A 26,057-nucleotide genomic window follows, 5' to 3' on the forward strand; every position below is an offset into this window, starting at 1 on the left:
GTCTTTATTTTTCATGAATTTCACACAATCTATTGAAGAAGAGTAATCCGGTGTCTAACTAATATAAAAATAATATAAAATTTAAGTTAAGTTGTTTTGAATAGTTTACTTTTTAAAAGACTTTAGATAACAAGATAAATGAATAACTCCTCTCTTTTTGTCAATTTTTATTCATATTTCTCCTTTAACGGATTTATTTTTTGTCGTTGCTTATTCAATTTTCTTCCTCTTTTCATGTATAACGTTAAAGAAAAGTAAGAAAATATTAAATGCATAATTAATATTAAAAAAAGGAAAAGATTTCAAACTTTAATATTTTACATAATTAATCACAGGAACCGTTTCTACTTCATTTATGCCAAAATATGACAAGCTGTAAACCTTATTCGCTTTACATTATTTTTGCTATGCTTTAATTTTTTAGAAGACTCTAAATAATGAAATAATACATATGCTTTACTTGTACATATTTGTTCTTATTTATCTTTCCTCTTTACTCTTTAAATTTATTTTCCCTTTTCTCTTTTACGATTTCACAAACTTCTAAAAATTTAGCATTCAATAATATATAATAATTAATATAATTTAAGTATATATTTAAGAAAATCATAAATGAGAAGATAAATGAATAACTTTTTTCAGTCACTTCTTTATTGATCGTCCTCCTTTTATGGGTTTCTCAAATTTTTTTTTGCAGCATCTTATTTTTTCCCCTCTTTTCACGCGTTTCACAATTAACGTTAAAGTAAAGTAAGAAAACATTAAATGCATAATTAATATTAAAAAGATATAATCAACTTTAATATTTAAAATGTTTAGTTTCTACAAACTATTTATTCTCTAGTTTCTGTATAACTGCCACGTTGTAAATATTCATGGATTTTACATTATTTTGTAAATATTCATGTAGGATACAACGAGTCTCTTCTATTATTCCTTTTTTACTTTTTAAATTTTTTTTTTCTTTCACGTGTTTTACACTAATATTAAAAAATATAATTCAACATTCAATGTTTAATTATTAATATGAAAATAATCACATTTTTTTAAAAAGTCTCAGCTAACAAATAAACTGAATACCTAATCTTTTTGTTGTCTCTAGTTTTATCTTTCTCTCTACGGATTTTTTTTTTCCGCTTCTTTTTTTTATTCTTTTTTTATGCCTTTAACCGTAACATTGAAGAAAAGTAAGAAAATAGTAAATGTGTAATAAATATAAAAAATGTAATGTGATAAAAAAAGAAATTTTAATTATAGAAAAAAGATCTAAAGAAACTGCACCTATAAATCCTTAGGGCGGTTAAGGGGGGTAATTTGGGTATAAGAAATTTATATGTGGTGATTATCCTCATAGATTATAAGAGACTGGACACATTTTAATATTTAAACCCAACTTTATGCAAATTAAAATAATATAATGCAGAGTGGAGTCCCGACAAGAAAATAGCAGTTTCCCATCTCAGCCTCATTCTCCTCCATTAATGCCAAAGCACAGAGACAGAGAGAAGAGAGAGAGAGAGTGTGTGAGAGAGAGGGAGTAACTGAGTTGAGTTGTATTCAAGTATTCACAATTTCTACCTCTAAAGATTAAAAAGAGAAAAAGCCTACACCCTCTCTGTTCCTTCTACTTCTGGCGCCATTTGCAGCATCTTCCTTGTTCAAACTCCATCCTTTTTCTTCTTCCATTTCTGGAAATACAAACACCCTCATGGAAGCAGCACTCAACAACAACTCCATTTCTGCAGGGTCAGCTCCACCACCATCGGGGACACCATCAGTGGGGTCTCAGCCAATGAACATGAATGTTAACATGAACATGAACGTGGGAAGCACCGAAGGAACAACAGCACAGACACCAGCACCAGCACCAACGCCAACAGCGATGGTTCCTGCAGTGCCAGCTGCAACGACAACAACAACATTGGTAACAACAACACCAGGGAGCACTGGGGGGCAAGGGAGTTTTGACTTGTTTGGGAAGAAGAAGAGAGGGAGGCCGAGAAAGTATGATGCAGACGGGAACCTGAGGGTGAGTGCAACCCCAACACCACCTCCACCAGGTTTCACTTTGTCCACACCTTCTGAGTTCTCTAACAAAAGGGGCCGTGGCAAACACACAGCTTTTGGCAACTACCAACTCTTTTCTTCTTTTGGTGAGTAGTGGTACGGTACAACGTTGTTTTGTTTCTCTCAGGTGTTGTGATGTTGCTGCTGCTGAGTGCTGACCTCACTCATTGTACTGTTTCGTCCCCAAGTTGACTTACCCGCCAACCAAAATATCCCTGTTCCTAGCTCAACCTTTTTCTTTTCCCTCCCTTCATTTCCTTACCGGCATACCTAAATCAGAATCTCAATTAATCGTACCCTTTGTCCATGGTTGTTGTTGCTCCACTGTCTTGGGTCGTGTCTCGGATTTCTTTCTTTATTTTTATTTTTTTGTTCTGGGTTTGTGGGGTTGGGATCGAGATTTGAGCCTAATTTGTTAAAGGGGTCCCTTGATTGATGCAAACGATGAGTTTTCCTTTTTATTTGTTTCTTTCTGGTAATGTCTTAGGGACCGTGAATCGGTTACAAAAATGTGAACTTTCCTTTTTGTGGTTAGTAATCTAAGGTTGGCGTGCACATTCATTTGATTTCTATGGCTAGAAAAAATTGTTCTTTTACCGCTTAACGAGTGGATCCACTGGTTCCAGCCTCTTTCAGTATAATTAGTTGTCTTGAATTCGAGTTTGTCAATGGGAAAAAGAGTTTTGTCGCCATAATAGTTTTATCTGGCTTCGGCAAGACTGTTCTCTGGTACCCAAAACAACTATTCTTTTCTGGGTTCATTCACCTGGCTTCTAATTTTGGAGATGAAAATTATTATACCATTTGCGGCTAATGTGTGGATTGGTTTTCTGTCTGTGATGTTTGAAGGTGAGGTGTTTGCAAACACAGCTGCTGGTGATTTCATACCGCATGTGGTGACTGTTTATACTGGAGAGGTAATGTAGAAGCCAGTATGCATTGTTGTCCTTTTGCAGATTTATGTAATGATGTATCATCTGGCTCTAATTTCTTGAGCAGTTTTGTTTTGATAGATCTTTTTTTTGTTCGGCGACTTGAATAAGGATCCTGTTACTTTACTACTTCGCAGGATGTTGCTGGAAAGATCTTGTCATTTGCTCAGAAGGGTCCAAGAGGAATATGCATTCTCTCTGCCAATGGAGCTATCTCAAATGTCACCATACGCCAACCCGGTTCTTCTGGTGGCATATTAACTTACGAGGCATGGTCTCTTTAGATCTAAATGCCTTTTTTATTAAAAATTATTTTGTTTATTTTATTTTATTTTCCTGTGAAGGTTTTGATTGCTTTTCCAATTCCATGATATCATGCTTTCTTTGATTGAATTTGAATCATATCTGAAATAATTTCATGGGCTAGCTTATTTATGTCTTCTGCAAATGTAGAATATGGATGCCATATAGGGCAGCATTGGGTGCATTTATGTCAGGTGATCTCTGTTTGTCTCTTCTTGTTTGTGGGGTTGGACAAGTTATCTGCCTTGTGTATTGGATATATGCTCAAAATTGGTGTACTGGTTGTATGCTAAAGAATTGGTTTATCCTTTCATTTCATCAGTTCCCGTGTCAGATCTAACACTGGAAAGGGGAAATAAGTTAATTATTAAGATGCTAAAATAAAGCATATAAGAGACACAATCCACTAGCTAGAGCAGATAGTCACACGCTTCTAGCGGTGTCCTCTTTCTTAAAGTGTTATAATCATTTTAAATCTAGTGAAACATTTCAACTAATATCAAACTCATAATTTTGTTGGCTATCTTAATCCGCAAGCTGAGTTTCAGTTATTGGGGTGATATAAGGCTAGATTGGCTAAACTTGTACAAACACTCACTTATATGGTACAGAGATAGGTAGTCAAATAAATACAAATATTTACATCAGTATATTTAAATCAGTTTTTTTTTTCGAGGAACTGAAATGAGAGGGTTCTAAAAATAAATTGATTTTTAACTCAAGAAAAATTGTGATTTATTTTACCTTGTTTTCTTCTTCTGTGGGGACTTTTTGAAAAGTATATCCGAACTAAGTCATAATTTCTAACAAAAATACTATGATAAGCTACTGAACTAGCGTTTCTGTTGCCTTGAGTATTACAATATGATGATAAGTGACAACTAGACTTCATGTTGAGCCTTCCTTGTCGTGCAACCGAGAAATGCATAAAGACAATGCATAGATTTAGTACACGATGATGATGTGAATCATTTATGTGATGCATTATTAATCTGCAAATGCGCATCTTTCTATTAAATATTTAAACATTAACACATTAACGTGGTAGTTTGTCTGAGGTCAATGTCACCTAGGACCTGTCATTTTCTGCTGTTTTGCATTTTCTCTTGTTATTAGCATAACCCTTTTGGCATGCATGCACCTATGCTTATTTGTTTTTGGAAATTGTTCAATAATTCATTCCACTATTTACTTTCAGGGTCGATTTGAGATTTTATCTTTGTCTGGATCGTTCACTGTCGCTGACAACAGTGGCATGAAAAGTCGAACTGGTGGATTGAGTGTCTCACTTGCTGGCCCTGATGGTCGAGTGATAGGAGGTGGTGTTGCTGGACTTTTAACAGCTGCTGGTCCCATCCAAGTATGCTACTTTCTTTACTTCTTTCTAGAAGATTTCCTATACTCAAATACTCTAATGTGGTACTACAAGAACTGACTCTGGAGTTTTAGCCTTAGTTTTTATCCTATAAAAACACACACACACACACGAAAATGGCCCTAAACTGATTTGTCCTGACTTTATGAATTGTAACCACAGTAATGAGATTGGAATTGTAACTCGCATAAGCTAAAACATAAATTCGTATATCATATGAGGCTTCTATTCTAGGTTGCATGACCAAGATCTTTTGACCTGTACTGTTCACATTTAAATTGTTGAAACAAAAAGATGAAAGTCACTAGACTGATATCTAATTCATTTTGGTTCTCCTATAAATTTTTCACAAAAGATAAGTTTCAGCACTGTGCAGAGTTCATTTATTTTATGACTCATTCACATATTTCTATTGGAATTTTTTTGTAATGGTTTCAGATTGTAGTAGGAAGCTTCACGCAAAATGCGCACAAAAGCCAAAAGAAGAAGTATCAACGTGAACAACAGACAGTGGTCTCCCCTACTTCAGCTGTTCAAGAAACTGTGACATTTGCTAGACCTATCTCACAAGCAAATGCTGATGGTGAAAACTTTTTGATGACCATGTCTCAGATACCAGATCAAACCCAGAGAGAATCTGTGAGTGTTTCAAGTGACAAACAGAACCTAGATGCTACACTTGATGCTGCTACTTGGAATGGTTCTGAGGAATATTCAGACCAGAGGACATCCCCGGACATCAACATATCTTTGCCAGATGAATAGAAGGTTATGGTACTGTTTTGTCTTATGATATGATGTTCCACTTTCAGGTCAATAAGCTTTCATCACATTGTAACCTTTTTTTGTTTTCAGGTGATGCAGAGGCTGACATGGTAACTGAATGAAACTAACATGGAACTTTGTCGTGACAACTACTAGGTTATATGACATTATGTACAGTTGTCAGAAATTAGAAAGGATTATTGAGGCCTCATTATTTTTTCATTACAGTTTCTGTTGAACCCTTGTAAGTTTTTCTTCTTTTCTTCTTCAGAGGATCTCAAAGACTTCTTAGGCTATTTATTATGTTGGGATTGTTTCGATAAAATTATTTGTAATTTATAACTTTTGCTCATTGGGGAAACTTCTAAGAGTTTTTCACATTATCATGAGTCCAAAAACTATATACAAAAAAGTTATTTCTGATGCCTTCCTTAATTTTGATATGAACCATAGGGATAACATCTATATTTTTAGGCTCTGTGCAGGTGAATATACTTTTACTTCAAAATTAGATTGACCTAAAATTGATGTGCTTGCTGCATCTTTTTAGAACCTCAACTTCATTTTACTATTGTTATGATCCATAAGAAAAATGGTCATACCACTTTCCTAATGACCAAAAGGATATAATTGTATTTTCCTGCCACATTTTTCAAATCAAATGAGAAGATAGAATAATCATTATGTTTTTATTATTAATTTAACTAATATAAATTATAATTAGAGTTTGTTTGATTTGAAAAATGATTTATTATTATTTTCTCTGTTCACTATAATATAACAGTATCATTTTATTTTATTAAAATAATTTTTTAGTAATTCATCAAAATAGGTAATATAATTTCAATTAATAAAAAATACTTTTATTTGTTTTACTTTGGCATGCAAGAAAATAATTTTAAAGGTGAGACAATTTTAAAGGTTGATTATTTTAGAAAATAATAAACTTTTTTTTCTTTTCTCTAGTTTCATTTTGTAGAAAGCAAAAAGATAATATATATATATGAAAAGGAATAAATATTTTTAATAAAAGGTAAACTTAGAAAATTAAGTATAAGTAATGTTATTTTAGTTTTTAAGTGATATAAGCCATTTGTCCTCTTGTTTCTATTCAAAATTCAATATATTATAAACATTAGTAGACTTAACAATTATTTTTTCACTTTTTTTTTCTAAATCACAGAGAATGCAATTTACTATTTTCTATCACTTCTTATTTGACTTTCACTTTTTTGTATTTCAAACTTACTTATGTCATGTATTTAAAAGTTAATATTAAAAAAGTAGGATGATATCAAAGTGATTAAATTATAATAAGAAGAAAAATTGTTAGGTAATTAAAACTTAATATAGAGTAGAGTTCTTTTCATGTTGTCACTGCAAAAAAGTTTTTAAATATAAATTAATTTTATAGATATGAAATAATTAATTATTATATTAACTAAATTAGAAATTATTTTAGAGATAAAAAGAATTAAAAAATAATAATTTTTAAATTAATTTCTATTATTATTATTAAATAATTTTAAATTGATATTTAATTAGTTATCTTGTTACCAAATTTAGAATTTAAATAATTAATAGTTAAAATTTTGGTATTTAAAAACTATTTATTAATAATATAAACTAATTTATAAATAAAAAACGATTTTAGTCTCTAAAGTATTTTTAATTTAATCAATTTAACAATTAATTATTTTTTTAAAATTATTTTTTATTTAATTATTTTCTTGTATCAGTGTGTTTATTACTGTTTTTTATGTTTGATTGATTGGTGATATTATTATGTATTAGGTTAAGCACTCTTAACTGTTTGCATATATTTATATTGTTAACTTAATTTAAAAACATGTAAGTTTTTTTTTAAAAAATTTAAAATAAAAATTGAATAAGAACATTTCAATCGATCAAGGAACTTACATGTTTGAAAAACTTACATGTAATAATGCAGATTAAGTTAATAAATTTAAATCCATAATTTATGGGAGGAATGATGTGTTCATTGATGATAGACAGAGGGAGCTACAGAAATAAGGTTAACACCAGATTAGTGACCAAATGAACTTAAGAGACTAAACCTCTTATAAACTAGAATGATTAAGTGAGGAAGAAGAGTTGAAGGGGAAGAATAATAGAGATTGTATTGGGAAGTATGAAGATAAAGTTATTTGTGATGTAGCTCCTATGGAGGTTAGTCACATGTTGCTTACAAGACAAAAACAATTTGACAAAAAAACTCATCATCACCTCACACAAACAAACACACATTTGTTCATCAAGATTGCAAAGTCACTGTCACTGTTGTTCCTTTATTAGGTTTGTGAAGATCAAAACAAAATTAGAGAAAAAAAGAGAGAAAGAAAGTAAAGGAAAAAAAATAAAATATTAAAAATGAGAGAAAAAAAGAAATAAAAAGACAAAAAAAATGGAAAAAAGAGTATAGGAGACAAAGAAAGAAACACAAACACTTTTTTGCAAAAAGTAGAGAGGTTAGGAGAGCATTGTTTTTGCTAGGAAATACATGTATATTCTTTACACCAAGGAAATTGATGCATTGAGTATTTAACTTAAAGTTGCCAACTAGAGTTAATTATATAAATAAGATTAGAGAGAAATCTAAGTAAGAAGGAGAAAATGAAATTCAAAAATAAATTAATGAAGCATGTTAAAGAAAAACATATTTCAAGAAGATTCAAGAGAATTTTTAATGAGTTGAATAAGAAGTGAGATAGCTTGTTAATTATGAAATATTTTAAGTGAATAAATGAATACTCCAGAATTACAAGAGAAAACGGTTGGAAACAAGACACTTTTAAGTATATATAATGATTGAAACTACTTTTACATGTCATTTTTTTTATTAAAAATTATACCGATTAAGATAAAGAGATAAATATATTTTATAATATATAAATGGATGCAAATCTTATCTTATAATTTAATTTTATAAGATTTAATTAGATTTAAAGTTTATTTCTTAATATATAATAAATGTAACATGTCTAACACTTCTAATCTCAAGGTGTAAGTGAATATTGTAATTATGAATGTCCCTTCCATCAAGAAACACAAGATGATTGTTTTAATTATAGGTAATATTAAGTTTCACACCTCAATTTTTCTTTTACTTTCACAACTACATATATTATTCATTACAAGAAAATCATTACATTTAGAAACTAATTTTAGAGAAAAAAAAATAGTTGTTATAGTGACTAAATTAAAGACCATTTTATAGACTAAAAAAAATCATTGATTTCTAAATTAGTTTCTATTATTGATAAATAGTTTCTAAATTAGTATTTAATTAGTTACAAAGGTTTTTGTTACCAAATTTAGAATTTAAATAGTTGTTACTTAAAACCTTAGTACCTAGTTTAGGAATCAATGATTTTTTTTAGTCTATAAAATGGTCTCTGATTTAGTCATTATAACAATTAATTATTTTTTTTCTCTAAAATTGGTTTTTATTTAATTATTTCATTTCAAAAATTTATTTATATTTATTTGTATTAATTAAATATAATATTTTATTATTAAATGAAGTTGTAAAATAGATGTTAGAGAAAAATTATGTAAACTTTAATTTCCCTTTAAGTATTAAATATTTTACTTTTATGGTTAATAATTGTAAGTTGTTTATATGATAATTTATTTCAATATTTTATTATCAAATCCTTAACAGCCTTTTTTTTTTATCTCTTTCAAATTAATAATTTTGACAATGTGTAGGTATAACGTGTAAGAATTGATAGATTAAAACAAATTTATTTTTAAATTAGAAGGAAATAATGAACCATTCAAAATTTAAAGTACGAAACAAATATATCTCAATATTGAAGATTAAAAAATATAGTAATGCATATGTTTAACAAGTGAAAATCCATATGGGAAACTCGTATATTTAATAAGTATATATTATATTTATTAGATTAACTTATATGATGATTAATAATATTATGAAATTTAATTATTCATTATATTTAATAAATAAAATTTAACGTATACTATATGAACATATTAAATACATATATAATTACATATTATATTACAATTAATAATAATTTTAATGTTAATGATATAGTGTAATATATTTAATAAATATATTAATTCAATTTTAATACAGAGATTATACTAATAATCCACCCATTATGAAATAAAGTGTGCAGTCTATTCTTCTGATACTGTTATTTATGAGTTATATTTTGCATTCATACATGATATACGTATACCTCATTTGCTTTATAATACAAATCAGGATTTAATTTAATTTTGATTTTGAATAAGAAAGAATTTGTAAAATGATAGAACTTTTTTTATTCAATAGGGGTAGAGAAAATTTTGCATAAAATTCTTAGTTTAGGTGTTGGAACATTATTAACACATTTAATAATTGAATATACATTAAATACAAAAGAGTTTTCCAATCAGAGAGTTTGCATATAAGAAACGATTGATCCAACACAGGATATGCTCGTTAAGATTCCCCTCGTGTCCCATGAACAATGAAACAGCCACAACAAAACGTAGTCACTGCAACTAGTAGCCGCGTAGAACCAAAATTCTTAATGTTCACGAAGTTGTTGTTCGCTACAATTCAACACACTTAAACAGCGAAAGGGTCACAAGGCGCATAATCATACAGATACTGTTTTGAACTACAATTACCCGACGCAATTAACTACTGAGTTGTCACAGTAACGTCACGTTTCCCAAAACCATAACTCAACGAGGACAACCTTATTCTTACCTCGGTTTGACCGGTTTCCCACTCTCTCTCTTTCTCCCACTTTTTGACTTTCTCTTGCACTTTGTCCTTTCTCCATTTTCTTATCCTTTTCTCCTACCTCTACCATCCATTCATTATGGCTTCTGCTGCGGTATTTCAGCTTGGCATGTTCCACTGTTATCCTTGGAGAGGTTCAGTTTCAGTTTCTCCTCATTGAACTCAATGCTGCTTCAGACTTGTTAAGGGTATATTTCTAATATCTTTCTTTACGTGTGTTTTGAATCTTGGGTTGAGTTTTGTGAGCCGTTGGAAATTCTTTTTTTTTAATGTAGTGAAAATTGCGTATTAAGCAGAAATAATCCTTACTTACTGGTTAACTTTTATGATTGAGTTATACACAGTTTGAACTCAACTTTAGTTTTGAAATATCAGAAACTTTTTCTTAAAGACTAACGCTTGTTGCTGTTGGTAACTTGTTATTGAGTGATTATTGGCTAATTTTGGGTCTTGCAATTTGGTGGCTTTAAGGGGCTTTGAGTTTCTAGTTTGTGTTTTTGTATTTGATAATGTCTAACAAGATTAGGGGTATTTGTTGACTGTTGAGAATGCTAATTAGGAAAACGTGGCCATTGGACTATGGGTGCCGAAGCGGTGAATAGGACATGGCTTAGTGCTCTGTTGCCTGTCTCAAGGAAGAGTGCATCAGATGGCAAGGAAGTGATTGGGATTTTGGCGTTTGAAGTTGCTGGTTTGATGTCTAAGGTGGTTAATTTATGGCGTTCTTTGAGTGGCAGGGAGATAATGATTACGAAGGAATGGATAGTGAAATCGGTTGGGGTCAAAATGCTAGTGTCTGATGATGACAATTTCTTGATGGAACTGGCATTGAGTGAGATACTCAGTAACTTTGAGTCCCTAGCTTGGTCTGTGGCCAGGTTGAGTAGACGGTGCAAGGATGCAGTGTATCATGGTTATGAACATTTTGTTCACAATCCTGCTCAACATCACGTTGAATGGTCTGGGTGGGAATATGCATGGAAAAAGATGGAGAGGAAGGTGAAGAAAATGGATAGATTTGTTGCTGCTATGTCACTACTGTCCCAAGAGCTTGAGGTACTGGCTGAGAGAGAACAGACTTTCAGGAGAATGAAGGCGAATCGCCAGCTTCATGGGGTGAAATTGCTTGAGTTTCACAAGAAGGTCATGTGGCAGCGCCAGCAAGTGAAAACTCTGAGAGACATCTCTCCGTGGAACAGAAGTCATGACTACGTGGTCCGGTTATTGGCAAGATCGTTGTTCACAATTCTTGAGAGAATCATACTTGTCTTTGGAAATAGTCATATACCTATAGAAAACCAGGAAAATGAATCCCTTTCTCCCTCCGTGAATACCAATCATCTTACTCGCAGTCATTCCTTCTCTACTCTTGTGCATTCTTCTAAGACTAATTCACGTGGATTCAGTTCACAACGTTTTGAGAGCAAGCAAGAGTTTGTAGTGGACAAAAGCAAGATCAAGATCAAGAGAAAGAAGAAAAAGCAACAAGTGCTTCACTCAGAAAGCAAGCAGTTCAAAAATATTGGGCCATTCATAGGTTGCATGTCAGTTGGAAATAGCTCTCCTGTGGTACAGACTTGTATCCCAACTAAGGGTAGTTCTATGAGGTTGGTTGATTGTCATGTGAAGAATGTAGTGGATAAAAAATCTCTCATATGCAGAAGTAGAATTTATTTTAAACTATCAGTGAAGGATCGGTTAAAGCCAGGTGAATCTACCCTTGGTGGTGCAGCTTTAGCTCTACATTATGCAAATGTGATTGTACTAATAGAGAAGATGGTGTCAGCACCTCACCTCATTGATCTTGAAACAAGAGATGATTTGTATTACATGTTACCAACCGCTATCAGAACCGGTCTGAGGGGAAAGCTGAAGTGGTATACAAAGAGCACTCGTGCCGGTGTCCATGAAGCTAGTCTTGCAGTGGAATGGAGTTTGGTACTCTCACAGATATTGGAATGGTTGGCTCCTCTGGCACACAACATGATAAAGTGGCATTCTGAGAGGAATTTTGAGAGGGAGCAATCTGCTTGCAAAGCAAATATTTTGCTTGTCCAAACTCTTTACTTTGCAAACAAAGCAAAAGCTGAAGCTGCAATGGTTGAACTCCTTGTTGGTCTTCACTATGTGTGCAGGATTAATAGGGAGGCACAGGAATTTGCAGGGTCTAGAAATTTTAATGGTGTTCGTTTAAGAAACAATGAGTTGTACGATAAAAGGTTTTAGGCGACAGAACATTGCCAATGTGAATGTTACCATCATGTACAGTTTTCATTTTCTGATGTAGCCTTTTCCAAAAAGTATCAAATACTTTTAATATATCAATGCGCAGAGAATCGCATCAAGCTGATTCTGTGTTGCATTTTGGTTATTTGGTTTTGCAGATTATAGATATTAGATGATTGCGTTGAAGATATATATAATTGAAACTCATTTATTACCTACCATTGTTAGGTTAAAAATCAGTATTGTAAAGTATGAAAATGTTTTGGAAATACTCAAGCCACCTCAATTGTATTTAAATCGCACCAAACAACATAAAACCATTGTACCTCACCTTAGACTTTGGAACAAGTGAATCCCTGACATCTCACGCATGACACAACAACAGACACGTTCAGAATTTTAACATTTAATGATGTTAATGTGGTAACACCATCTCCAATCTCCAATAGTATCATATCTCTTTAACACCTTTAAAACTATGTATCTTTCAATATTTGTTTTCGGATATTATATATGAGAGCATTTTTTGTGTGTACATTTATCTAATATATGTGTTTTTACTCGTCTATTGAGATGTGTACGAGGATAATGAAATAAAAAAAGTATTTTTTATAAATTATTTTAATTCTTAAAATATATTTATTATCATAATTTTTTTAATAAAAAAAATGTTCTAATATTGTTACTTTATTGTGAAATTAGAGCGTGTGAATCTTAATTCAAACAAGAGAATCTTTCTATGCAAAACAATCTAAATACAGTGACAAATCAAAGCACAAAGTAATCATTGAACTAGAAACTACTTCAATTACAAATTTACTGAAAATCCAAACCATCAAAATTAAGGTTTTGATTCTATTAGCAAGACAAGGTCATAAAAGATGTCACATCACCACATTACATAAAGAAACAAACTCTTGATTGCACATAAAATAAAATATCTCCTCCAATAAGCCATGGAAGATAAGATACCATTAATTTTGTTGCATATTGTCCACCTAGTGCATTTATCACATTACATATTAATATAAGTTTAAAATTTGAATGGGTCATCATCATCTTATAGTCATGTATACAAATATATTTCTTGTTAAATGATTCCTTTTATTGAATGCTTGTGCATCACCAATTCCTGAGAAGATGACACATGTACACATTTCTGGAAAGAAGCTTCATTAATGAATTCTCTTTGTAAGCATTCAATGAAAGAGATATAGATAAAAAAAATACTTTTGAAAATCCTTCTCTGAAATATATTTTCGGAATGGAAATCTTTTATGGAATATATTTCTAAATTTTGTATTCTAAATTATATTTTTAAAATATTATTATTTTTATTTCGAATTTACTTATCCAAAATAAGATTTTAATTTTCGAATTTCAAATTTCAAATTTTTAAATTCAGAATAAATGGTAATTTTAGAAATTTGAGAGGTGATATGTTCGAATTGGTATAGTGTACCAAGAATTTGCCAGACATATTAGAGACGGTTTCTTCTGTAAAAAAAAAACACGTGAAAATACCTTTTTAAATTTATACAAAACGGGAAAATAACTTTTTAGATTTATGAAGGTGAGAAAATAATATAAGGAGGTAAAGGAAGAAACAGCCCATATTAGAAAAGTGTAGTTATTATTTGCGAGGCTGCTTCTTTATGCACTTCCATACCTTCTTCTCTCACCTTCGTATTTCCAAAAATGCCTCTCTATAATATTCTGAATTATATAATTTGAAAGTTATTTTTCAAATTTGTAATTAGCTTTCGGATTATATAATCCGGAACTTTTTTTTCATATGCATGATTACTTTCTAGATTACATAATCTGGAAGTCTTTTTTAACTTTTGGATTATGTAATCCGAAATATTTTTTCAAATGTGTTTCCGGATTACATAAACCGGAAGCTATTCTATGGGGGTGGCACAAGAAGGATAAAATTGTATTTTCATGTTGTGTATGGAGGTGCAAGAAGATATGGAGGTGCAGGAAGAAATAGTCTATTTGAGATTGAGCGGCCCGCCAGAAGAGGCCCACTTTATTTTTAAATTGGGGCGGCAGGCCCATAAGTAGGGGGTGGTCGTTGGGCTTGGGCTCACACTCTGGTGTGGTGAAGTGGCAAGAAGGTTGAAGAAGAGGAAGAAGAATGGCGCGGAAGAGAATAGAAGGATGAAGAAGGGGTTGGTGGTGTACAAGCTATACAGAGCTCTAAGCTACGGCGTCTCGCCGTTAATCCGCCTCCACCTGCGGTGGCGCTGGTTTCTTGGCTTAGAACACCCGCTCCGGTGGCCGGAGCGCCTCGGCCACCCTTCTCAGCCTCGGCGACCGGGCCCACTCATCTGGTTCCATGCCGTTTCCCTAGGCGAAGGAATGATCGCCATTCCCGTAATCAAACGCTGCATTCGCAGAATGCCTCACTTGAACGTGCTCATGACCATCACCACTATGTCTGCTTTGTAAGACTCTCACACTCGCACTCTATTTCCTTGCTCCCAATTTCTGAACACTAGAAACTGTAGTTCAAAGTTCAAACTGTTGAGATGTTTTCCGAATTCTTTTCCTGAGAAGAGAATCAGACACTAGTGAACTCAATTTGTGACGTTATTCTTAGTATATATAATTTTTTTTTTGGTTTAACGCAGTGAAGTATTAAGCAAGTCGCTTCCGAGTGAAATAATTTTACAGGTATGTTGATTCAGTAATTTCTCTACTTGGTTGCGTCTTTTCTCAAATTAAGTTGAGAAATGCCTAAAATACAATTTCTAACATATAATCTTTACTTTACGCACACTAGTTAAATAAGAAGTGAGGCCCTTGTGTTTTTGTCACTAGCAGGCAATAAATTAGTGTATAAGAAATTGTCTTATTACTTATTGGCTTTCCTCAATTAGGTTTATTGCCTAGGTCATTTTCGTGATGGGCTCATGCAGGGAAGCTATTGCATGGAACTGTTGCCTGTGCTGAGTCTGATGATTTGTAGAAGTAAATCTTGTAGTTAAAAGGATGACATGCTATTGTTTCGTATAATGGGAAATTACCGGTTGTTGGTTAGTTATCAGGATACAACTCGCTAGGATGGTGCACTGTCATTTCTTAATTTTTGAAACACGTATTGGCAATAATCATGCAATTTTCCAAAATAAACTATTTCAGAAAAGAACTGTAATAGAGAAATGTGTTGGTTTCTAGGATCTTAGGGCTGTACATCTTGCTTCGGGATAAATGATCAGGCACGCATACCCTTGAAATGACATTCCTGGGTTGACTTTTGCGTTCTAGCTTGCTTATTATTTACTTACCATTTCTTTATCAGTTTGAATGGAGGCTTAACATATTTTTTCAGTTATGTGTGGCCTACATTTTGAATTTCAGATTAGGATTAACACAATTGTTTTGCTTTGCTGAAACTTTTAAATTTGGCAGTTTTCACCTGTTGACATTCCTACTTCCATCCATTCTTTCCTTGATTATTGGAAACCAAATGCTATTGTGCTAATGGAAAGTGAACTCTGGCCAAATCTTATCATGGATGCTTCTAGAAATGGTGTAAGTCATTCTTTCTCATTAGTTTGTGAACTACATGCATCAGTAGAGCATGTAAGGGAGACAAAAGTAGTCGATGTTCTATTCATGCATCTGAACTGAAACTAGATAATGTAGTACATAAGCTAGCAATAGTTGAGGCTGACCTTTTTAATTTGAAATGGTAAACCAATTAATTTCTTTGTTCATACATCTGCTTCATTTATGTGTGTTGTATGTGCATCACATCGATTCATTATATTAATTCTAACATGTTATAACCCATTACTCTCATCAGATAACTCTGGCACTTTTAAATGCTCGGATGTCTAAGAAGTCCTTTAAATATTGGTCAGGATCAGTGCTTCTACCATTAATTTCATTGATGTTGTCAAAGTTTTCGTTGATTGTACCGTTGGTATGTTCTCCTGGATCTTTCTACCTTCTCAGTAGTTCAAGTCTTTTATTATGCCACCATTGAACATTTTGAATGTCGTAGAGTACAGAGCAGGGTATCCGGTTTCAGCTACTACAAGCCCCTCCTTATATCATTAACTTTTCTGGTGATTTAAAATATGGTATGCCATTTCTTTTGATTACTTAATATTTAAATTAAATGAAATTGAGCATGAAAGTTGATAACTGTCTTCTTACATACAACATCATTGTGTTCTTTTAAAATAAAAGTACCTGCTTAGCTGACGTCCATGTTCTTGTCACTATGTTTACAAATGTAGTTATAGAAAGTGAATTTTGTTGTTGTTGGTTCTTCTTGGAATGTTGAATTTTCGAAGAGATAAAGTGGTCTGTACTAATCTCATCTTATCACTCGTTTCATTCAGTTATAGAAGACTTTGGAGTCAATGAAAGAGGCCGAAATAATATAGAAAATCTGAGACTACAGCTTACTCAAAAGCAGGTTTGGATGGCTTCTTCAATTCATAGGGGAGAAGAAGAAAGTCAGTTCCATCTTCTATACCTCTGGCATTATGTTGCAAATACTTATTTGTTCCTTGGAGCCACATGATTAGTTTGCTTAGCATAATTTTTTTTTTTGGGATGGAAGCAAATAATATGAGAAAATTGATACAATGTAGGTGGTTTGATTGTTCTGAGGTTTGGTGTACAGTCAGTCAGCAAAGATGTTAACATTTTATGTTTTGTCAATGCTGGCCTTGAGTTACAAAAATGTCTTTCCAACAAACATTTTATGTTTGTTCCTTGGAGCCACCTGATTAGTTTGCTTAACATAAAAAAATGGGAGGGAAGCCAATAATGAGAAAATTGACACAGTGTAGGTGGTTTGATTGTTCTGAGATTTGTTGTACAGTCAGTAAAGATGTTAAAATTTTATGTTTTGTAAACGCTGGCCGAGTTACAAATATTTTTTTCAAATATAGCACATTCTATTTTCCTTTTTTTCCCGTAAATTAGCAGTTCAAAGAAACATGACATGTTATTGTTTTGGCCTCATTTTGTTTGATTACTAGATTCATGCAATTGATATTTTTTTTTTAAATTTCTAGTGTTAGATTGTATGTTTATTTTCTTTTACATATTGTCCTATTTATTGGTTTCAACTTCAAGAGTACTTTACAATTAGATGAAATTAGTTTGCCACACTCCTTATTTTTATACTGGTTTGTTGTTTTCTCTATTCTTTAATATGTCTAGATTTGATTGCTTTCTCTGCAGTAATATTAGGTGTTCACTTTGCCCTTATGCAGCAACAACCTAACATAATGACTATCATTGTCCCTCGGCATCTACAACAAGGAAGAGAGATTGCCAGAGTAAGCTTTTTATCCTATATCCTTTGGAAACATGTTCTTTTGGTTTCATTGGCTATCTCCCACGGGAAGAACTTGTAATCAAGACAGTCTGATACTGTTAAGGAAACCACCTAATAAGATGTATATTAGGAAATGGCGGAGGGGAATTGAATACTTAATGTAACAGATTGCGTGTGCAGCAATCAATGATTTATATAAGGAAACAACTGAGTGATTTTTATGAAGCGAATCAAGGGAGGAAGTTGACTCGTAGAACTACAGGAAAGGAATTAGTTGAAGAATAATACAGAAATTTTTTGCCCCAGTTTTGGGTGTTCTGATCCAGTTACTAATAGATACTAAATGTTAGTACCTCCCCTGGCAGGCAGAAACACAAACCGTTGTTCACTACTTTGCAAGGCACAGTCCCTACTGCCAGGCCAAACACCTGTTAGTGTTTTTTGGGCTTTTGTTCATTGAGAAATGTTACTTTTATTTTCAAGAGCATTTTTAGAATTTTTTTCCTTGGCTTGTTTTCTTAAAATGAAGAGAATCTTAAATTTAGGTTAACGATTCCCTAAATTATTGTGTTTATGTATGGATGTAATCGTATCAAATAACAATCAGTCTGTACATCTCCTTTTAGAGTAATTTGCATTCAACAAAAAGGATTCTCATTCAAAAATTATTCTTGTTTCTAAACACTTTTACTTTTTCTAGCATCTCTCAAATTCATGGTACTTCTATTCGATTTAGTGCAGAAATTGGAGAAAGAAGGACAAAATGTGCTTTTGAGGTCTCAATATGAGAAGTTTAAGCCCGGAACTAACATTTATGTGGTAGACACATTGGGTACAAATTCTTTTCTTTTGACTGACATGAAATGCTGTCATACATGAAAATATACTTTTGGTAAAAATTGAGACACAAGATTTCTTAAGCTGCTGAGTTTAAAAGGCCTTTACTAATTATTAAAAAAAGGGTACCTTCTAGGATTAAAATGATTAGGGTTAATAGGGACATCATCATGATATTCACTGTCATCCATCTTCTTTGGTAGGTGAATTAAGACAATTGTATACTTTAACACCAATCGCTGTGATTGGGGGTTCATTACTCCCTGGTTTATCTGGCCATAACATCACAGAAGCTGCTGCAGCTGGATGTGCTGTTCTGACAGGTGCATGTTAATGTAATTCTCAAATCTCAGCATATTGTTTGTGTATGGAACTCATTATTTATTTCAGGTTGTCACGTTGGGCATTTCTCCCACATGGTACTGGAAATGCAACGATCAAATCCTTTGTCAGTTCTTCAGGTGGGGTGACAACTCATTGTTAATTAAACATTGTTCTTCAGCATAAAATATTCTTAGTGTTCTCTGTGGTCGCTTACTTGTAGGTTTCTGGTAAACTGGAGCTTGAAAAGGCTCTCCTTGAGCTCTTCACCAATGCAACACTTCTGGAAGCACGCGGAAGGGCCGCTAAGGAAGTGTTTTTCAGTTTATCCTGTGGCATTCTTGAGAAAACATGGAGTTTGCTAAATTTTCATATTTTTAGTAGATTGTCTGCAGAGGAGTCCAAGAGTCTAAGACTATGACAAATGAAGTTTCTTATTCTCGCAACAAATTTTCTTTCGGACTAAACCGTTTATTGGATTCATTTACCCTGCGATAGAAGGCAGAAGCACAGCCAAGTTGCAACCCCATTTCACATTGATGGTCGTCTGACTGAATATAGAGAAAATCAAGTATAATAAAATGTTTCTTTTTCAGTAATGAAATGCCATCTTATTTTTTTATTTACCATCAATCTTGTTTCCTGTTATGGCTTTAAAGCTTGAAGAGTGTAGTCTTCTTTTATTCAAGAATTGTGGTTTATGAGCTCACATGAACAATAATCTCCCAGTAAGATCTTATAGTCTTGTAGGTGGATTTGAATTCTAGTTGACTCGTATTAGAAAATTGCTATGAACCATGTAGCTCGTCATAATCAACTTAATATATATTTACTGTTCGATTAAATGGATCAGAAGTTCACAGGAAGACGGTTGAAAATGTCAGAAATATGCTCTTTGAACCAAAAGGAATGCTGATTTTTGCAAGTTATTTTCTTAAACTTTTGGGGAATTTGGTGAGATGATACAATCGGCCGATTTTGAAATATCTATATTCGTGCTTTGAGTCAACTGTTGATTAATTAATTATTTCGGTCATCATTTAGGAACTCGCTGGTTTTTCACTGTTCAAATGCTTGTCTTTTTCTTCCTTTTCCCTTTTTTCAGCATAAAGACTTTCATTAATTATACTATATCGAACCGTAATTTGGTTGTATGTGCACATCAAAGATCATACATATCATACTGTATTAAAAAAGGAGTGCTTCATAATAACGTGGAAAAGTAGTCTTTAGTTGGTAAAGATAAAAATCATCCTTCGAGAAATTAAGGTAAAATTCGGTCACTGCAAAGACATTTTCTGGTACCATTCGAGTTATTTTTTGCTCTGTAAATAGCTTTTCGCTTTGTAACTCAAAAAAGGCATATCAGAGAGCAACTGAAAAAAGTATATTTAAATTATCTTTTATTTCTACTACTAAAGACATGAAACTATTAAGAACGAAACATTTCTTAATGGCTATTAAGCTTTAGCTACTTAACGTTTCTATTTTTACCAAGTACGAGGAGAAATCTTAGATAAATACAAATAACTCATGTAGCATATAAGGAAATGATGGGAGAACTTTTGAAATATAACATGGTTGTGGTCGTTGAGAACTAATAGTGAAGGTAAAACAAATGTAGGAAATGAAAAGAGAGTTAAAACTTGTTCTCCTTAAACTGCTACGAGTACAACAATATATATAGAAATAAAATACCTAATGAATGCATTTAGTTGCTGCTGCTCCCTTTGCCATCATAGTCCTGAAGTAAGGGCACTGAGTCCTTGAAGTGGAGCTTCTTGAGGGGCACGTGGGGAGAGGATGTTCCGTCTCGAAGGGCCTGGATAATATCTTGGAAAAGGTACTCATCACAAGGTATATCAAGAGGACCACTCTTGTTGAAGCCATAACCTTCATAGTGCTCTAACAGTTTTTGAAGCAAGGGATGGTTAAGGTAATCAGCCCTTATCACAAATCTTCTCTTTGTTGCTTCTTCTCCCACCATCACCGCCAAGTGCCCACGTGGCACGTCCCGCGGCGGCGGCTTCTTCCCACTGCCACCACAGGCACTCTTGAGCCACATGCAAGAAGCCATGCTTAGTTTCTTATTGTTGTGGTTTGATGAGGTTTTTGCTTATGGTTGTGGTTCTGGACTATGTAATGTTTATGTTACTATATTCTATATATATATTAGTGTGATGCGTTGTGTCTTAGAGTCTTACTTTCCATCTTCTCGACAGAGTGAGACACACTGTGTGCTTTGGAAACGATTGAACCAAACTCTGAAGTGTGTTGACAAAGGTTTGGTATGGCAGTTTGGTGTTGTCCCATTTCCGCATTACCGTTTTTTGTTTTTCTATTACTTATTTATTTATTGTGATGCCTCTAACGTGTTATGGATGAAAAAGAGCAGGGTTTGGTTGCCTTTAATGGTGTCTGTGTGCAAATGTGCACGCTTAGTGCTATTAGCAGATTTCCTTTCCTCACCTAAACAAGCCCAAAATGGAATTCAAAAGGGTGAATTCAGCCAAATCAAAGAAAATACTCTTCATTACTTATTTCGATTCTTGGAAAATTTTTGCTATTTTTTTATTTGCTAACATTTATTGTGGAGTAAATATGATAAGAAAGATATTTGTCACTTATATTAATAAAATATTGTGTTAATATACTTTTAAATATGATACTAAAGATTAGAAGAAATGGAATTTTGTCATTTACATTAATAAATGATGGACTATCTGGGTCTATCAGAGTTTAATAACACTGGTTTTAGTGTACTGATGGCACTTCATTGGGAGGCAGTTACTTTTGCACACTCTCTGTGAATACATGATTTGGTGTTCTCTATAATTAGTATCATATTTGGTGATACACTTGACATGCCACTGTCTCCTTTGTGACAGACTTCATTTTTTTTTTGTACTTTTATTTTGATTGTTTTAGTTTATTGAGTCACTTAAACCTCATTTTGTAAAAATTTCTTAGTAACCAATTCTCTTGTGTCTATTTGTTTTTCAGTAACAAATTCTAATCCTTAAATTTTCCAACTATCCTTGATTGATTTCGTGCAACAAGCAACCATTTGTATCTTTTTGTTGTTGGATATAAAGAAGACGTGAAACCCTATTTCGACTGAGAGTAATAAAAGTCACCATCCCATTGAAGTTCATCTATCAACGACAACAATTGCATCTTATTCTTTTGTTTGAGGTATATCTCGTCTCCACGTGTTTGTTGTCGCATGTGAGGTTGAGTTTAATTTTCAGTGAATCATGCTTGCAAGATTTCGATTTTTCACTTTTGTGTTTGCTTTGATATTTTAGATTTAAATTACACGTGTTGTTGTTGCTGCTTGTAAATGAGGTGGAGTTTAAAGTTCATGAAAAGTAAATCATGCTTTTAGGATATCAAGTTTGCATTTCTTTATGTAGTTTACTAGTCTTTTTTTTTTTTTTAGTTAACACTTTCATCTATTTTTACGCATTGAGGATTAGACTAGTTTTTTAATCATATACAATGCAGAAAGATGTAAGATTTTTTTGTTGTTGAAATAATATGTTTTATATGATACTTACAACATAAAAATGTGTTCAAATAATTATTAGTTGTTGATTCTATCTTGAGTTTTACATAGATGTTGTAATTTTGTGTAATTTTGTGGATTGTAATTTTCTTGTTTAGTTTTAAGGACTTTTTATATAAAATCTTGTATACGGGTTGAGATACTCCATGTCCTATTAAATAAAATTGTTTAGAAAATGTTTTGCAATAAGTCATTTTACATTGTAGGGATCTTCTAATGGTTTTTTAAATAAGTTCACACAAAAATTTTCATAAATGTTTTGGAGATAACCAAGAGAAAAAAAATTATGTAAGAGAAAATAATAGTGAACACATTGTTTTTATAGTACTTTACTTATGATCTAAGTTATATCGAGTTATCATATGTTAACGGTAACGAGTTTCATTAATTAATTATTATAAATTATCTAGGATATGTGAGACTAAATATACAAAGTGTAGTTAAACATTAGAATTTTTGTCATCCTATGTAATACAAGTTTCATATTTCTCTCAAGTGTGTTTATAAGTTCTAATGCTCATTCACTTGTTGCTTAGTCGTGTGGGTGCGTAGTGGGCCGTGTTGCACTCTCTTCATGTCTCTCTAATTTGGAGATGGTTGCATGTTGGCTTTGACTTCCCAAGTCAACATTCATTAGGCCCAAATTGACCATCTGTGCGTCTATTTTTTTTACACAAAAAAATCATAATATTGTACATTTTTTATTCTTAATATTTACATTTTTACAAAACTAAGAAGATGGAAAACATTTTAAAATTCTTCAAATTTTAATTCTCGCTCAAAAGGTTGGATGGTCCTCCATCAGATACCATGTGTACCCTACCAGTCCCTTCAGTATAGTCAAGAATCTAGTTGGAAATGGAGAGTGACTTGTGATTCTATTTCACCTAGGAAGTCTTGTACAACAAATCTAGACAATCCAATTCACCACCCTCCCATCCCCAAAGTTCGTTAGGAACAATCTCTAAACTCTATACCCTAGTGTTTTCATGTTCTACAACATACTTTTAAACAAGTATAGTTAATATATGAGTATAACCACTAAATAATAAAATTTATAAAAAATAATATTTAATATTTATTTAATCTATAAATTATAAAATAATTAAATGTAATTATTTGAAATTGGTGACACAAGGATGATGACGGTAGAATTTTTTGGTGACATGAGTGATGATGTAGGTGAAGATGGTATTAACTCTTTACAAGCAAGCAGCTATATCTTAGATATGGTGGTGTGACGAAAACACACTCTTGGAGCTAACAATAACATGACAATTTGAAGGTGGTCATCATAATAGAAAAGTGGTAAAGAAAGAAAAACAAAAAAATACTCTAATTATGATAAATTGAAATAAAATAAATAAATAAAACTAAACAAAAAAAAACACTAGAAAGAAAAAACATGAAACGACACACCCTACTACTATGACATAGTATCATAATTATAAAACTATAATTGTATCCTCTATTTTACATTATTTTATGAAATCCAATACATTATACACGACATAATATCATGGATAGTAGATAATGATTACATTTTTATAGTAAATCAGTGGCCAATTATAATTATAATAAGATAAATTTGATTATGTACAAACAAAGGTGCCAAACTTTTGGGATACGATACGTATCAAACTTTACAATATTGAAATGGATGTGATTAATACAATGTAACATGGGATAATAATGTATTCATCTCATTTTGCAGCAATTGAATCATAGTTTAATGTGCTAGAATTTGATATAAAAAGCAAAAGATATAAATAGAAAATCACGTGCAGGAAAGTTTGCTAAGTATCAAAAGGGAGTAGAAAAAAGGGCCCCGTTGAGTGGCAACCTTGAGCCATGCATGTTGGGACCAATCACATGTGAATATTTATGAAGTTTCTTCAGTTTTAGGTTAGGGATGAAGATTAGATACATACCAGAAAATGTGCATATTTTTTCCATTTTGATGATGAATAATAAGCACAAGTAAGGAGGGATGAAGAAGAACACTCGGGTACATATGGTACCCCAAGCACTTTCCATATATGTCTTTTCTTTTTCTCCTCCTAATCTTTGTTTGGTTTTGTTGGATATTCTCCAAAAGCAATTATTATGTTCTAAAGATGGACCATCTCATGGAAAATATCATAACCAACACTCGTTTTAATATGGAACCTGTCGAACAACTTTTTATTTTCTCATGTCTTGCTAAATTTTTACAATTTTTTCTTTAGGACTAATTCTAATACTTCCTCCTCATTTATTCAAATTTTACTTAATTTAATCTTTTTAAACTGCATCATTTTAGAAAGGAGGTAGTAATCTATGTAGCACAGACACTAACACAGACATTGATACGACATGGATATGGACACGGATACGAAAATAATATAATCTTTAAACTGTAAGATATGGGGACACAAATCTATATATTATATAATTATGAGTTATATAAATTGACAATAAAGATTTATGTGCCCAAGTATGTTCTAAATTATTTTTTGGAACAGAAAGATGTTTTTCATGACTGATTCAAAATGATTTGTTTCTTATTTTTATAATTATAATAAAAATTTATACAATAAGTTTGAGTTTTTAAAAAATTAATGTATTTTTGCTTTTGAAGATTGTGTTAGAACCGTATTAAAATTGTCAAAAATCCAACAAATACTTTTTGAATTTGACACTTCACGGATATGTGTCATACAAGTGTCACACGTGTCCGATACTCATATCGAACACTGACACGTCATTTAAGAGGAGTGTCCTGAGCTTCATAGATAGTAATTTAGAAATTGTAAATTTAATGTTATATTTTTTTATGTTTTATCTCATAAAACCGAATCACATAAAATTTGCACTCATTTATATTTATATATCATAATTATTTGATAGCAAGTAATTTAATAACATTAATAAATTTTTATTAATTTTTTTAAAATAATTATATTATTAAAAAGTGAATTTTAAATTTAATTTATAAAATAAAAATTACATTCATTTATATATTATAAAATATTTTTAATTCTAGTTATACTGAGATCTAGTGATATTATTTTTATAAAATGACAAATAACATGTTACAGCATTAGTGTCAAAATTGGGATAGCTATAGCTCTCTTATTCACGTGGAATTGGCATTCATTCTTTGTTTTATTAATCTCCTTTAATTTATTAGTCTACCAGAACCCCTTAATGTAACTAGCAACAAATATGACTATATCCTAACTTATTGGTCCACTAAAGCTGAACTTTAGAAATAAGTTATATTATATTATATGATATATAAAATTCATAATAAATGAATATATTTAAATAAAAAAAATATTTTTATTTATAACTTATAGTGTATATTATGATTTTAGGAATAAAAGAGAGTATAAATAGAAAAAATACACTATTAATACATGCATTAATCATCATGAAAATATGGCTTAGTATAAAGTCCATAATATGAATGATATCCTATCACTTGAGTAATATTTTTTAAGAGGACAAAAAAAGTTTGAGTTTTGTCCTCACTTAAATGACAAATTAATCACTTAATCAATACAACTTGTCGTTTGAGTGTA

At 31.9% G+C, this 26,057-nt stretch overlaps 4 protein-coding genes across 6 annotated transcripts; 3 read left to right on the top strand and 1 right to left on the bottom strand.

Moving 5' to 3' along the window:
* The first annotated feature begins 1,391 nt into the window (after nt 1-1,391).
* Nucleotides 1,392-5,877, top strand: LOC137830297 (AT-hook motif nuclear-localized protein 1-like). 2 transcript variants are annotated; one of them, XM_068637559.1, is made up of 6 exons: nt 1,392-2,153; nt 2,917-2,984; nt 3,137-3,268; nt 4,501-4,662; nt 5,116-5,451; nt 5,533-5,877. In XM_068637559.1, exons 1-5 carry the CDS (start codon nt 1,709-1,711, stop codon nt 5,440-5,442), a joined length of 1,134 nt encoding a protein of 377 aa, XP_068493660.1. In that variant the 5' UTR covers nt 1,392-1,708; the 3' UTR covers nt 5,443-5,451; nt 5,533-5,877. The 2 variants fall into 2 exon arrangements, with proteins under 2 accessions (XP_068493660.1, XP_068493659.1); XM_068637558.1 differs by having other exon boundaries at nt 1,398-2,153; nt 5,116-5,445.
* A 4,200-nt stretch (nt 5,878-10,077) lies between these two features.
* On the top strand, nt 10,078-12,599 carry LOC137830299 (protein PSK SIMULATOR 1-like). Its single transcript, XM_068637560.1, has 2 exons — nt 10,078-10,416; nt 10,788-12,599. Exon 2 carries the CDS (start codon nt 10,808-10,810, stop codon nt 12,452-12,454), a length of 1,647 nt encoding a protein of 548 aa, XP_068493661.1. The 5' UTR covers nt 10,078-10,416; nt 10,788-10,807; the 3' UTR covers nt 12,455-12,599.
* Nucleotides 12,600-14,548: 1,949 nt separating this feature from the next.
* LOC137830300 (probable 3-deoxy-D-manno-octulosonic acid transferase, mitochondrial) lies at nt 14,549-19,632 on the top strand. Of its 2 annotated transcripts, none has more exons than XM_068637561.1 (11): nt 14,549-14,907; nt 15,094-15,136; nt 15,875-15,997; nt 16,272-16,391; nt 16,473-16,551; nt 16,816-16,932; nt 17,669-17,766; nt 18,507-18,597; nt 18,806-18,925; nt 18,993-19,063; nt 19,147-19,632. In XM_068637561.1, the coding sequence occupies exons 1-11, from the start codon at nt 14,621-14,623 to the stop codon at nt 19,342-19,344; spliced, it is 1,347 nt and encodes a 448-aa protein (XP_068493662.1). In that variant the 5' UTR covers nt 14,549-14,620; the 3' UTR covers nt 19,345-19,632. The 2 variants fall into 2 exon arrangements, with proteins under 2 accessions (XP_068493662.1, XP_068493664.1); XM_068637563.1 differs by having other exon boundaries at nt 14,557-14,907; nt 16,816-16,892; nt 17,701-17,766.
* A 1,002-nt stretch (nt 19,633-20,634) lies between these two features.
* On the bottom strand, nt 20,635-21,000 carry LOC137829424 (auxin-induced protein 15A-like). The gene has a single exon (XM_068636226.1). The coding sequence runs from the start codon at nt 20,998-21,000 to the stop codon at nt 20,635-20,637; it is 366 nt and encodes a 121-aa protein (XP_068492327.1).
* Between the last annotated feature and the right edge of the window lie 5,057 nt (nt 21,001-26,057).

This window comes from Phaseolus vulgaris, chromosome 7, assembly GCF_000499845.2.
Source record: "Phaseolus vulgaris cultivar G19833 chromosome 7, P. vulgaris v2.0, whole genome shotgun sequence".
NCBI classification, from domain to species: Eukaryota; Viridiplantae; Streptophyta; class Magnoliopsida; order Fabales; family Fabaceae; genus Phaseolus; species Phaseolus vulgaris.

Bases quoted from the DNA above. Each gene is read 5' to 3' on its own strand.
- LOC137830297 (XM_068637559.1), top strand. From the start codon at position 1,709: ATGGAAGCAGCACTCAACAACAACTCCATTTCTGCAGGGTCAGCTCCA. The intron at 2,985-3,136 runs GTAATGTAGAAG...ACTACTTCGCAG, and splicing joins TGACTGTTTATACTGGAGAG to GATGTTGCTGGAAAGATCTT. The intron at 3,269-4,500 runs GCATGGTCTCTT...ATTTACTTTCAG, and splicing joins GTGGCATATTAACTTACGAG to GGTCGATTTGAGATTTTATC.
- LOC137830299 (XM_068637560.1), top strand. From the start codon at position 10,808: ATGGGTGCCGAAGCGGTGAATAGGACATGGCTTAGTGCTCTGTTGCCT.
- LOC137830300 (XM_068637561.1), top strand. From the start codon at position 14,621: ATGAAGAAGGGGTTGGTGGTGTACAAGCTATACAGAGCTCTAAGCTAC. The intron at 17,767-18,506 runs GTAAGCTTTTTA...GATTTAGTGCAG, and splicing joins AAGGAAGAGAGATTGCCAGA to AAATTGGAGAAAGAAGGACA. The intron at 18,598-18,805 runs GTACAAATTCTT...CTTCTTTGGTAG, and splicing joins TTATGTGGTAGACACATTGG to GTGAATTAAGACAATTGTAT.
- LOC137829424 (XM_068636226.1), bottom strand. From the start codon at position 21,000: ATGGCTTCTTGCATGTGGCTCAAGAGTGCCTGTGGTGGCAGTGGGAAG.